The sequence below is a fragment of the Perna viridis genome, chromosome 1 (genome assembly GCF_037379345.1).
Source record: "Perna viridis isolate PV_CMFRI_1.1 ecotype Kerala chromosome 1, ASM3737934v1, whole genome shotgun sequence".
NCBI classification, from domain to species: domain Eukaryota; kingdom Metazoa; phylum Mollusca; class Bivalvia; order Mytilida; family Mytilidae; genus Perna; species Perna viridis.
In genome coordinates this window covers 31399795-31414798 of record NC_142445.1, presented here as the reverse complement: position 1 = coordinate 31414798, position 15004 = coordinate 31399795, and the positions used below count along the sequence as shown (strand labels likewise).

The 15004-nt window shown below is 35.5% G+C and overlaps 1 protein-coding gene across 2 annotated transcripts; it reads right to left on the bottom strand.

The window, feature by feature from the left end:
* Positions 1–10744: 10744 nt before the first annotated feature.
* Positions 10745–13737, bottom strand: LOC148628369 (uncharacterized). Of its 2 annotated transcripts, none has more exons than XM_088586175.1 (2): positions 13615–13737; positions 10745–11144 (listed from the first exon to the last, which is right to left on the bottom strand). In XM_088586175.1, the coding sequence occupies exons 1-2, from the start codon at positions 13625–13627 to the stop codon at positions 10759–10761; spliced, it is 399 nt and encodes a 132-aa protein (XP_088442301.1). In that variant the 5' UTR covers positions 13628–13737; the 3' UTR covers positions 10745–10758. The 2 variants fall into 2 exon arrangements, with proteins under 2 accessions (XP_088442301.1, XP_088442295.1); XM_088586169.1 differs by lacking the exon at positions 13615–13737 and adding an exon at positions 12787–12907.
* Positions 13738–15004: the final 1267 nt, after the last annotated feature.

The following is a 15004-nucleotide window of genomic DNA, read 5'->3' as shown; positions in this document are numbered from 1 at the left end:
TCGATGGTCATGTCACTATAGATAAGTGATGCTGTTTAAGAATTACTGTATGGCGATCCGACGGCTGAAAAAAGTATATGGAGGCGCGACCGTGACAGAGGCTGAATGAGAAGTTTTCAAGTACTTAATAACGTAGTATATGTACACGTATTCCATTTTTGTTTATGGTGTCTATTCTTTGAGCAATGAGCAAGTTTAAGGGAATTTATAAGCAAAAGACTGTTATTTTGAGATGCATTGTAAAGTACCGGGCTTAGCTTTTACTTAATACAGTTTGACATTTAATAAAAATAGGGGGTTAGAAATTAATCACAACTCTAAAAAAATTTGTACACATCGTTTACTTGTATATGTCAGTGGCGGATTCAGGGGGTTGGCCCCAATTTTTTGCGGAAAATTTGTCATTTTCATTTTGTAAATTTGACAAAAAATGGTCCTAGCACCCCCTTTTTCCGAGGATCCCCGGCTGTTACCTTTTCTAAGTGTCTGGACCCGCCCCTGTATGGGCGTTTAACTAAGGGACCCCTTTTTGTGTTATGTTTGTTTTTGTTCTTTGTTTCAACAGCAAAATAATATTTAAAAAAAATATATATATTAGATAGCCCTAAAAATGATTGTTTTATACATAAAACTGGCATCTGCGACCAACTGACTGGATGAATGTCCTTTGGCATCTAAGTAAATATCTCTTCTTGGCGTGTATGACACACAAGATGGTTGTCCACCATTCAGAGTAGTTGACTTCCCACAATAGATACCAGAATCTAGGAGTTAGTTTCTCTCATTTTCCACCCCTGTAGACTGTAGACTGCTTAATTTTATGCAATGTCAAATTCGTTGTACAGTATCTGATAATGATTGCTTTTTTTGGTCTTGACTGTCCTTACAGATCTCGCACGACCGCCCCTTATGAGAATTCTGGTAGTAAATGTCTGTTTGTAGTTGGAGGTATCGGAGCCCAGCCTTCGGGATACCTGATCGAAGAACTCAATCAAAGTATGTCCTACTAGCGTCTGGGCTGCTCTGTTGTCGCTCTGGCCTACCCCCAGACCCCACGTGGGTCCGAGACCGTTTCCCCATTCTTAACTATCTATGAATACATCAACGTGTAGAGTGTGTACACAGTTTTCCTTTTAAATCACGGTATGAAATTAAAGTGAGAATTTTAACCAATCAGCATGACTGTTCTATCGTGCAGCTTAAGCCCTGTATTTTCGCGCCAACTTGCATATAGTTAATTTAGGCTTGGAAATGATGACATTTCTACAAACGATACGAGCATCCTTGTTTGCTGAACATGTTAACAGAGCATAAATCGGCCAACTGTACTCACATAAAAGTGCAATATGTGGACAGATAATGTGCCTGTTTTGTCCAGGTACGGGAACCTATAACACCTGCATTTTAAGTTTTCAATTAAGTTGCAGTAATTTATAAGTCATTTTTACGAATGAATATACACACATTTTCTTACCACCCCAATAAAGATATATGACAATAGATCTGATATTATAAAAACATGAAGCACGCATGAATTGTGTACAAGTGTTGGTGCATTTTTCGTTACGTCTTCTACTTGAGTTACCAAATTATGTCAATACTGGCGGATTTCGCATACGGGAATTTCTTTTCATAATAAGCCCAAGTATGATGGTAGAAGTATGTGTTTTCCCCATTCATATGCTTCATTCGCACCGCACGAGGGAGTGAATATATATAAAAATTTGTAATTTCCCGCCATGTAGAGGGAAATTAAACTGTCGCGTAAAGACTCCCACGCTTACCACGCTTACCATGTTTACCATGTTTACAGTTGTTATTCATATTGTTGATCAATTAAATACTTGTTGATTTACAAATGTTATTCAAAAGATTAATTGGTAGTGTTTCATCAACTAATGATCGATGATGCAATGACTTGATGACTGGAGGGAAGGTCCTTGATGACGTAGTTGATGTTGGAAGAATTTAGGGTGTTTAATTTAATTTTTATGGTTTTATTCATGGGAGAAACAGATTTTCTCTCATTTCTTTCTGTGATTAAAGGATTTATCCACTCTCGACAGTTAAATTTTAGATTTTAACTATCTCTAGCGGAGAAATCCCTCGAAACTGAAAGAGAATCTAAACATATAATGAAACCAGCGATCTCATTTGCACGTCGTCTTTCATGTGACAGAGATCCGTGCGATACCTTCCTGCATTGAAGAGATGTGTTTATATTAATCTCGTGTACTTAAAATCAGTCAATTGTACATCACTGAATACTATGAGGCTTGATTGCATTGTTCGTGCTTTTAGTCGGTGCCAAGTACATTTGGTCCGCAAAACCGGAAGGAAATCCGCTTGCTCAAATTTGAACAGTGAAACAGAAAATGTCAGTGTTGTAAAGACGTAGTCTATAATGCCTGTATGAGGTCCATGACTTCTTTAAAAAGAAAGTAGAATTCAATTTATAGAAAAGTTAAAAATGACAGAAACTGAACAGTTTATTTGGTCCTGCTTAAAACAATTACTTTTTAAAAGTTCACGAAGTTCCATGAACTGTGCTTTTTACCAATAGTTACTGATATGCTGGCTTGGTGCAGGACGGAGGATAAAAATACAAAAAAGTAATAAATCGATTTCAAGCCTATTATTTGCTCATTTTTGCAAAAATAAAGAATGTAAAACAAGGGGGAGGGGGTCAACTTTCGAAATCCCCCCGTTGCATCCGCCACTGGTGTGTCTTTTTTCTTGTGAAAAGAAAAGTAATAATGTATGGTGAACAACGAATTTACATTAGGGCGCACTGTTCCGTACAGAAAATTGATCCGCTCTAATTTAATTTGTAAAACTTAAAACTAAAAGTCAAATTTTGGTGGATTTATTGATGAAATATACATACGTATGTAATATATGTGAACAAGTGTAATATAAATGAAGTGTTCCAGTCCCCTGTCGTATTAGGTTCCACTCTATAGATAGGTTGTTGTAGATGATTCAATGACAATTTGTGGAAATAAAGCTATATTTAGACATTCAAACAAGCTAATCCAACAAATGTATATAATTTTCAAATCCTTACATTATTGGGATCCATGATATATATATATGTGTGTGTGTGTGTGTGTGTGTGTGTGTGTGTGTGTGTGTGTGTGTGTGTGTGTGTATATATATATATATATATATATATATATATATATCGGTATTCATAACAAATTATGGGTGCCTTTTCAAAATTAACTGCTAAAAAAACAAGATTTCCAAATTATAAGAAACTTTAAAACGTGCTTAGGCGTGGTATTGTTAAAAAAAATACTGTTCATTTTCCTGCTAATTTGTTAATGATATTTTAATTCCTAAAGTTCGTGCGAAATGCTGCACTTTTGAAAAACAGCCAGCTAGTGAAAGGGAGAGAACCCAATCCGGCGAGGATCTGAATCTTTCCGGATAGCTTAAAGCTTGCATTTTACACTTCTTTGTTTTACAAGTATTGCATCTATTTATCTATGAATGCTCTACTACCCACCATTATATTTTAGCCAAGTTTCACCTTGTATTTTTTGGGTTCTACAAAATTAGACCGGGTCAACTTTGTGTACGAAACAGTGCACCTCATTCGTATCTGTATAGTGCAACCATAGGTTCCTTCCTCAGCATGCACCAACTGGCTGGTTTTCAAAATACCTAACTCCACTCGAACTTCAGAAACTAATATTGCGAGAAAATGAATTGAACAGGGTGCTGTTATTTTGGCAAATTTCCAACCTCCCGCGAACATGCTATATCCCTGTGCTAGTTTCTACAATATATGCAGATTACGATAGTTTTTTCCTGTTTTTTTTTCTTTGAAAAGGGGAGGGGGCGTGTGTCCATCACGCCCTGACCTAGACCCACCCCTGGGCTGTTTTGGAAAGGCACCCCTTATTTGTACTACAACTAAGTGACATTTTTGTACTCAGCAGGTTACCATGGCTTCTGTTTTTTTTTATGACAATATTCACTAATGCACTTTTAAATTAAAAATAACTTCAACCAATTAGGGATAAGAAAAGTATGTACTTTTTAGGAAAAAAACCAACAAACAAAACACAAATACAGTTGAAATTTCTGTTTTGATTGCCTCAGAACAGGTTTATTTCAACCAAATGAGACACAATTTTTAAAATAGACCTACATGTATAGTGTTGCCTTAGGGTGCACTATACAGTTACATTAAGGCGCACTGTTTCGCGCAAGATGTTACCCCGGTCAAATTTTGTAAAACTTAAAATTAAAAGTTGAATTTTGGTGGATACATTGTTTAAATGTAGTTAAGCATTTATACATAGACAGATGTAATATATGTAATGGTAAACAGGTGTAATTCAAAGGAAGAATGGTATCCGGAACGTTTCAGTCCCCTGCCGTATTAGGTTCTCTTCTCAGCATCAGATGGCTGATTTTCAAAATACCTTATTTCGCACGAACTTTTGGAACTAAAATTGTGACAGAATGAATCGAAAAGGGTCTTATTATTTTTACTCTCTTTCCACCTACTCCATGCATGCTTTTATCCTGTAGTAGTGTCTAAGTGCCTGATATTTTATAAAACATGGTAATTGGCTGTTAGTTTTGGAAAGGCACCCCTGATTTGTACTAAACCTCAGTAATATTTTTTTCAGTAAGTTACCATGGCTACTGGATTTTGTGACAATAATCAATCACTAAATTACTTATAAATGACTTGAACCTCCACACACCGATGATTTCAAAAATATGCACTTTTTTTATGACAAAACACTAGAAATTTCTCAAAACAGCTTTATTTCAACAGAATGAGACCAAATTTTCAGAAATGACCTAACTGTATTGTACTACCTTGTGTATTTGCGTCGGCCGGGAGTCGAACCCGGATCGTTCGCTTTAAAGCAACCATGCTAACCGTTACACCACCGACGCTACATAACACGCTGAAATCCAGGATATAAAATATCGACCCTATAACCGTCCAAATTTTAGGTTACAGACCACCAATTCAACCAATGAGCATTTGGAACGTACGCAAAAATAGTCCTACGCAGAAATTACCCCTGTTCCTCATAGTGCTGTGAAAAAAGTTCTCATCTTATTTAAAAAATTTAAACAGTTTCTGAAAGGAAAAACATTTCTGTACATTTTATAGGTGCATTTTGCTTCTTGTGATGTGAAGCCTAATCTCCATAATGATTTTTAAATATACCCCTATCTTGTGAAAACACTGGGATTTCCCATGCTATTTATAGACCCTTCACTTCCGGTGACCAGTACTGCACTGCAAGTCTGCTAACCCCACATGCCATTCTGAGGATTGTGAGCAGACATATGTAGAATCATGCTGATATATAGTCCTCTGCAGGTTAAAGTTAAGGTAAAGTCCAGAGAAGCCATTGAATATTGTGAAATTAGCATAGAAGCCTATGGGAAGTGGAATTGGTGGTTTTTAGCCTAAAGGCAAATGATGTGTAAATAATGTGCCTGCTGGGACACACGAAGATTTTCTTTTGTTCAACGAGAATTAAACGCTGGGTACTTCTGATTGATACATGCACGAAATAAAATACTCCTCTCTAAATATGCCCGTGCAGGTCCGGGTGTTAAAAGAATAGGCCTACAGCAGCGCTAAGCTTGTCGTAAAAGACGACTAAATAATGCTCAGAACCCTAGCCAGGGGCTAGAGCGCTCTGCCCACAGAGCAACTGGGATGTGTGCCCCAGGTGGTGGAATGGGGTACCCCTGGCGTGTCACATGCTGGGGTTGTCAGGCTATAATACGGAAAACCTGACTGCCAACCATAGTGGTGCACCATGTTGGGAAAAATGTCACGTTCCTCGCACGTTAAAGAACCCTACTGTGGTATTTTCCCGGAGTAGGAACCATAGGGCTCCGCCACAGGAGGATAAATTGCCCGACCCTACCCACCTCTCCCCTTTTTCAGTGGCAATTAAAATTTGTCGACCCTATTTTCCTTGTGTCACATCCCTTTTTCATTTCATCATCGTTTCATGTTCATTTTATCATCAATTTCATGAGAGGCGTCTGTGAGTAGGAGAGGTTGTTCACTTCGACAAGGTAAATATGTATTATCAACTGGGTCATGTATACTTATGTTTTGCAGTTTTATTTAGCTAGCTTTTTTATTTTTTTTATATTTTTTCTAAATGTTTGAGTTCTAAAATTTAAATTTTTAATTGATGTGGGAGGGACGTGTTTACATTAATCTTGTGTATACATCACTGAACACAATGAGGCTTGATTCATTGTTCGTGCTTTTAGTCGGTGTCAAGTACATGTACATTTACATGTATTTTTTATATTTGTCACATTTTGGTCCGCAAAACCGGAGGGAAATCCGCTCGCTCAAATTTGAACAGTGAAACAGAAAATGTCATTGTTGTAAAGACGTAGTCTAGAATGCCTGTATTAAAAAGCAAGTAGAATTCAATTTATAGAAAAGTTAAAAATAATAGAAACTGAACAATTTATTCGGTCCTGCTTAAAACACGTGGTCTCGTGGCAACATTACTTTTTAAAAGTTCATGAAGTTCCATCATGAACTATGTTTTTCAGCAATAGTTACTGATGTGCTGGCTTGGTGCAGGACGGAGGAAAAAAAATACAAAAAGTAATAAATCGGTTTCAAGGCTATTATTTGCTCTTTTTTTTTGCAAAAATAAAGAATATAAAAAAAGGGGGAGGGGTCAACTTTCGAAATCCACCCGTTGCATCCGCCACTGGTGTGTCTTTTTTCTTGTGAAAAGAAAAACAATGTATGGTGCACAACGCATTTACATTAGGGCGCACTGTTCCGTACAGAAAATTGATTCGGTCTAATCAAATTTAATTTGTAAAATTTAAAACTATAATTTAAATTTTGGTGGATTTAGTGTTTCAGTCCCCTGTCGTATTAATTAGGTTCCATTCTCTAGATGATTTTATGACAATTTGTGGAAAAAAAGATAAATCTTCTTTCATATTTTGTCAAAAAAAATCTGTAGGTATGGTATCATAATGAAAAAAATATATATCGGTATTCATAACGAATTTTGGTTGCCTTTTCAAAATTAACTGTCAAAAAACAAGATTTCCAAAATATATAACCGATTTAAGAGCTTTTAAATTGCGGTTAACCAACTGAAAAAAAAACATGACATGATCTATGTAAATCATACATATAAAGGGGATATCAGCTTCTACTATTTCATGTTTTATTTTTAACCCACCTCAGAGTTTCCGTATTAAAAATGTCAAACGTTATCTGTGGAAGTGTATTAGGGTCGCTGTTTGTATTTTTGTGTTGTTTTTTTTTCAACTGTCGACTATCGACTTTAATGTTGGAATAATGGACTTAAAAGTTGGAATTTGGAATTATCGACAGGCAATGTACCAGTATATTCGATAACCTTTCGGCCTCCCTGTAAAGGACACTTATTAGAATAAGTTTTCGTCAAGCACTGGATACTTTTGAAACCTGAAGTATCTATACATACAACCACAAAATCTCTCAAAATTTTTATTCATATACATTTGTATTATGAACTCTGATTTTCTAATACATGCACCATGATTCCATATGCACAACTAAGATATCACACAAGAAGGTCACTGGTAAAAATACTGTAAAACAAAAATACTGGATACAAAGCTACTACCATGCTGACTATGGAACGTCGTAGCTGTCATATACATAATGCATATAAGTGACTGAAAGTTGTACAGTGAACTTCATGAGTCCTAAACGATATGTTAACATTACTAACACAATCTGCAAGCTATAAATAGCCAAATTTTATTACATGAACACAGATTCATCGTTTGTAATGTAGGATGTGTTGCTGAAACCGCTTGATGTTTGGCTGAAATTTACTTATTTGTCTGAAAACTAGTGCTTTTGTAGATGCACATTAATAGATAGTGTTTGTAAGGCGAAAACATATTTTTGAAATGTTTAAAAGTTTTGAAATAAAAATATCAAAGTTGCAAACATTTATTCTAACAGGCCTCTCTCAAGGGGGATAATTGGATGGAAACTGTCTTATGGTTATTCGGAACTCATCAGACTTTCTCGCTACATAAAAGAAAAACCTAGGAGGATACAGACCACTATTATAATGTCACTTCCATTGGCTCAAATGCTAATTTCACTTAATTCTATGTGTTATGGAGTTTCTACCTTAAGTAAAACTCGGAGAAGACTATACATCACATTAATGCTGAAAACCCCTTTTAATGTCATTTTTTATTTGTTCTTTGTTTCAGCAGCAAAATAAGGATCTTTTTTTTAAATACATTAGGTTGCCCTTAAAATGGCTGTTTTATGCATGGAAATCTGGCATCTGCGGCCTACTGACTGGATGAATGTCCTCTAGCATCTAAGTAAATATCTCTACTTGGAGTGTATGACACACAATCTGGTAGTCCACCACTCCGAGCTAGTTATAACGTCCCTCAACAGAAACCAGAATCTATGAGTTACTAGTTTCACTCACTTTCCACGCCAGGCTTAATCTTATGCTGTGTCAAATTCATTCAGTATCTAGGCGCAGTTTTCTTTTATACCACTGATTGAATTACATTGGGAATTAAAAGGTATATAGAAGTGATAGAAGCATGCTGAGATAAGGCCTCCAAGACCTTATTAATGTAGCACACTTAGTCAGGTACACTTTATCCACTGTTGTCAATGCTGTTTTTTTTTTCTAATCGCATACTTACTTAATAAAAGTAAATAGACAGTTTCCTCTATCAAGATCAGTACTTCTTACTTTACAGTGAAGATGTGAGGTAACTGTACAAATAACGATAACGGGGACGCACGTACGTTTTGAAAAAAAACTCTTCCAATTAAGTGTAAATGATATGCAACCTTGACCAAGTGCGATTTTTATAGTATGAACAGATTGATATGGAAGCTTCGTTATCTGTCGTTTCCTTCCCTACATATACATGTATGCAAAGGGATCTAGCAGTTATACTAATCTAATATATTTGAAAACATAAGAAGCGACTTCTGGTTTATCATTCGTCAGTTACGGGTACAACAGTAGCCAAAAATATTTGAAAGTCGGTCATACCGATCAGAGTTATTTATGACCATAGTGACACTACTTGGAAAACATGAGATACGTGTATTTGCTCCTCAGTATCCACAATTTCAACATGACAGCACGGTCTCTGCAAACGTATGCTAGGAATTCATTCAATCTCTTTAATTTTTTAGACAATCTACTGTTATCAAAAATGAACTGCGACAGGTGTTTTTTTTCTGAATCATTTCATGCATGCGGGAAGCTATGTTGATGTTATTTTACCTACAGGTTGTGCAAGGTGCATATAAATTTCAAAAGTACTTATCAAGGAGTAAACGAAGGGTAATACAAAGGTTTTCAAACTGATAAAATCTAGGCTGTAGTCAAATGGAAATGCCGAAAAGGAAAATAAGTATGACAAATGGAAAATCGGGAATTTGGAAAATAATGCAACGTTCCTGATACAATACAGTCATTTCCGAAGGCAATGGTTATTCTATGTTTTTTTACAGACTTGACTATCCATGCGGATCTCGCCCGACCTCCCCTTACAGGTACTCTGTTAGTAAGTCTGTCAATAGATGGCGGTAGCAGAGCCCGGCATTCGGGATACCTGACCGGAAAACTCAGAGTATGTCCTACTAGCGGCTCGGCTGCTGTGTTGACGCACGGGCCTTCTCCCAAACCCCACGTGGCTCCGAGAGTTTTTCCCCACTCTAACTATTTGGGAGTACGTCAACTGTAGAGTGTTAATGGAAAAGGTAGGTTGAACCAGCTTTTTACAGCGCCAAACCTCCCGCTTCCAACAGGTTAGGTATTTCCAGTATAATAACAATACAAACGGGCAGCATAAAATTGCAACCGGTCGAAATTGGTAAACTCAGTAGTCAAAAACTACTGATAACCAAGTATTGTATTTATTTGTAACTTCACTGCGGTCTGCGATTTTTCATATTAAACTGCTTTCTTACAGAAATGGAGCGATGCTATTTAAGATATATTTAATAGAGATTAAGGCAAATGGACTAGTCTTTCAGAAATATTCGGATGCATTGGTAATTTTGTCGATATACTGTATAAATGATTTCTTGTGCGTAGTGTATGGGACAGATGAGGGATAAAATCTCAAATTTTATCATGTCCTGCACGCCAATCAACATTTCATTTGCAGGGGTGAATTCAAGAGAAGACCAGCCTCGGTTGCATTCGAGGTTTTGAATTAAAAATCTAGTTCAAATAACAAATACCGGGTTAAAGAAAAAACACAAAAGAAACAATATATACTGCGACTGCATCAGGAAATTATGGAATACGACGAAACCTGTAATTATGGACTAAGTTAAACATTATATACAATAAATATCCGCTGAAATGTTCACAGGACAATTTAGGATCCTATGTTGAAAACTGAACCAAAGCTGTGACGGTTGATAAGTGAATTACATTGAATGAAAAATATACTTCTTTTGTTATTTTGACAGTGTTTAGCATGATGGCTAGCTTAATGTGTTCCGTTGATTGAAGCATAAAACACTATGCCTAAATCAACCGAAACCATATTTTTCAATAGGACGGGTATTCGACTACAGAATTATAGTCTTCACAAAGTAATGTATTTGGATAACATGGTAGGTTGAATTCCCCAAACAAAGTTGCTTAAAAGTAAGTATTTAACAATTTAATAAAACAAATATTAAACTAAAAAGAAACTAAAATATTAAACTACATTTTAATCAGCAAAAGCATCAGCTGTTAACTCTACATTGTCAGCTGCTTTCTCTTCCACAACCTTCTTAATATCCTCCTCTCCCAATGTTTCCAAAGCTATCTTTAGTTCTTTCAGTTTATCCTTGTCCTTGGAATTACATCGCATTTGTTTCCAGAATAGTAAAAACTTCTGTGTTGCTTCGATCATTACTTTTTCACTTGCATCTTTTAATCCCTTTTCCTCTGATTGTTCATTTATGAGATTTACAAGTGACGTAATCGGAATATTTAAATACATAGCCAGCATCAGCCCTTTAAGTTCCTTTGTACCTACTACTCGAGCTAGAACTGCCAAACTTCCATCTTTCAGGACGGCATTCTCTTTGCCCTTTCCGGTCGTTGTCCCTGCTAAAAAACAAGTTCATGTATCAATGTACTAGTTCAAAAGGTGGCATTTGATTCATTTATAATAAACGGATATATACAAAAATTAACATTTATTGACAGTCTTGCATGTTGTATTTGAAATACCCACAATATAGAAACATTTGTAACCAACTTGTAATAATAATACACGTACTTACTATACTGTATGTCTGTACTGATGACAAAGTAAATAACAGTATTTTAAATGAGGTAGAAATAAACGTTCTTTATCAGTTTCAGTCGATATATATTTTTGACTCTTTCAAATACTCTTCCAGTAGGATGAAAAAAGTAATTAAAGCACAGAAGCTGCTTATGAAGTTGCAAAATAGAGGTGTGAGTAAAATGTCCTTTGGACAACACAGTTTTCCAGGTTGTGTACAACACAAAACAACAAGCGGACAACACAAAATCATACGTCCTTTAAGGCAGGGCTCTACCTCATGACTTTCAGAGAAACAAACGAAATATGAAACTGTACAAACAAAAACAATTAAACTTAATGGTGGAACATATTAAAGAGCATTTTTCATATTTCATATTTTTCCAATGATTTTTGTATGGTTCACCGAAGAAAAAGAGCCCTGGTTGCAATAATAAAGTAGTCTTTGGTGCTGATGTTTTTGAAAAAATTTTTTTTTTTCCAAAAATGATACGTCTATATTTTATTACTTTTCTGTTTTGCAGCTCAAAGTTACTCCGAAATATATATTTGTTGGTATATTTACATGGCATGGAGTGGGACTGAACATAACTATATTTTATTTATAGATAACGTACCAGTCTTACGTATTACAGAAAAGCAACTTTTTGCGCTATGGCAGGGTACGTTAGTACAACATGCGTTGAATAAAAAGGTATCAAAAACAATTTCAAGCCCATTTTAATTGTGTTTCCCATTTGAATAAAAAAAAAAACATTCTTTTCCTGAAAAAAATGACAAAGATAGAAGTGGTTGTTACGAAACGTCAAATCACGAAGTTTTTAACTCTATATTTACCTTACTGCGTGATGCTAATCGCCAACACAGCAAAATAGAAAAAAAAACATACAAAAACAAAAAACGCGCAAGTTTTTTTTTCACCGGTAGTAAAGTGCCTTGTCGAAATAGTGTTTCATGTCATGAGATTGCTCTGGTTTATACATGTGATAAAAAGGGACAACGTTATTCAATAAAAATTTCTTAATACATAAAGTATTTCAAATTCAAACCTTATTTAAGGTACCCTATATCAATAAGTCAATATGTAGTCGATTTTCAATTTCGGTTTTGCACTGCTTTGTAAATCACAAGTAGTTAAATTGAAGGCGCATAGCATAATTCTATCAAGACAATTTGAATTAGGGAAAGAAACACTGCATGTACAAATGCATTGTTCTTTAGTATTATAGTGCAGACCTAATTGACTGAAAATGCTATATTCAGCAGCATTTGGAGCGATCTATATAGCCGAAAACAAAAAAAGCGCGATGGAACAGTGCAGACGTTTAAAGGCGACAAGAGTTCCTCATGGCTGCAGATTGGCAAATCTACGACAAGAAACAGTTTACATCAGTGCACCTCACTACCCGTGGATTTTATATTCAAACACGAAATTTAAGTGAACAAGAAAGTATACATTACCATCAACATCATCAAGCTTAAAAGAGACACCCATGTCTTAGAATATTCAGAAAGAAACGAAGGGAAAATATTTCTACGTGTAACGTTCCATATCAATAGTCTTGTCAGTCATTTGTTTTGATTTTTAAATGCTTTTCAAACATGGTTTAAAAATCAATATAATCGTTAATAAAAATTGTGTTTGAACAATGAATAAGAACATACGAAAACCAAAATAACATGTATTGAATTGTTGGAGTGTTGCCACCAACTATTTTTTCACTGTAACTATATAAAAAGTATAGATCTATTCAAATATGTAAATATGGAAAAATGTACAAAGCCTGGACTACCAATGTCAAGGCTGATTTGTTCCTATAAATATGGGGTGGTTTGGGGCGTAAAAGCTTCTTTAATAACTACATATCTGAATAACTTATATGAGTTGAATATATGTGCTCTAGAGATAAAGATTGTGTAGATCTTAAATGTTTGAGTTCACCAATTACTATACCAAATACACATTGAACACAACTAATCAACTCATTCGTAAGTTAAATTCAATTCAAATTGCGTTAATACCCGCATTTATTAAGACCTAAAAAGATGACCATACTGGCTGTTTGACTGTAAGATTTACAAGTGTGTAATCGGAATTTAGCTTTCATTTTTACTTTTTACTGACAAAAACACGAATATGATTCGACTCTACTGGAATATACACGACAGTTAGTTATACTGAACTCAATCCCAACATTTCATTTCTATTTTTGTAGATAAATGATTAACACTGATTATTTAAACAAAGACTTTCATCATGAAACAATAGGTTTTTGGTGCGAGACTAACCTTCTTCTGTCATATTAACCTATCCAGTCACAACCATTAAATGGAAGAGCGCGTAACCAAAATAAACAACATCGTAGCAACCGTCGATCTATAGGCATTTAAACTATAAAAACACGATATGCATCATGCTCATTGAGAAAGTATTTTCAGCTTGCAAACTGGATTGATTGATTCAGAGGCGTAGCTAGGCCTGTTTTATTTGTACGCAAAATTACGGCGAGGGGTCTGGGGGGGGGGGAGGCATTCAAGGCCCCAAGTGATTATTGCATATTTCATCTTTAAAATGTGTGTTTTTATTTTTGTTACTTTTTCCGAAAGTACGCAACTGCGTATTTGCGTATAGGCAGTTACGCCCCTGTGATTGTTGGGGTTTAAAGCCCGAGCAGCAATTTTCAGCATGATTCAGACGATGAACATGAAAAAGGATGACAACTTGAATATGAAATGATGATGATGAAATAAAATCAAAGTACTCATGTACTGAATCAATTTATATCGATTGTTTGAATTTTTACGCCTCAAATAATCGACCGTCAAATTGCAAAAAAAATATGGGATAAAAGCAGAAAACGGAAACATAGGGAATTCAAATGTATCAAAACACAAGGTTATTGTTGTAAACAATACTACTAGTTCGCCTTTCTTAGTTTCTAAATTTCCAAGTCGGATCTCCAATTCGAAACTGTCAAATCATTCAAACTTAAGCTACAGTCATTGAAATAAAGCATATCCTTAGATACATCTCCCTCTCAGATAGCTACGTTTCTCAGTTGATAAGCCATATGGCCAAGTCCTACAAATTATCCCATAGACACCCATGTGTGATGTAAAAGCGCAGTAGTTTCTGCATGTGCACCTTGTTCCAAAGACGCGCACATTAACATACACGCCAAAATCTTAGAATAAAATTTCAACAATTATGTCTGGTGCAGGAAGCACCTACAGCTCTATCATTATGACACAATGCCAAATAGCCAAATCGCCAAATTACAAAAAAGACCACAGACTGACACAAGACCTGAGAAATGCATTATCAATATTATTTCTTTGCCATCGTTTATAAGCAAAGTTTCATTTTTATTTTTCATCTCCGGGCTTCTGATGTCACAAGGCAGTAACTTCGGAAAAAAAATACACGATACATTGGGTGATAGATCAGGATAGTTTCAGGATGCCTTCGAGGGTTATGCTACTCTTTTGTTAAAAGTTTAGCAAAAAATGAGCGGCAAATATAGTCTGGAACTGGGAGTTTAGTCCCTACCTGCAACCTATTTCTTTATATAAATTCTTGACCGGAACCACCACCCCTTTTTGTAAATAAATAGATTCACCAATTCCTGCATGAAATATCTGAAGACAGCTATTCCAATTGGTACTCAGCATTCCTCTT

Coding starts and splice junctions, on each gene's coding strand:
- LOC148628369 (XM_088586169.1), bottom strand. CDS start 12,820: ATGGGTGTCTCTTTTAAGCTTGATGATGTTGATG. Junction 11,145..12,786: donor TAAGCTTGATGATGTTGATG/GTAATGTATACT, acceptor CTTGTTTTTTAG/CAGGGACAACGACCGGAAAG.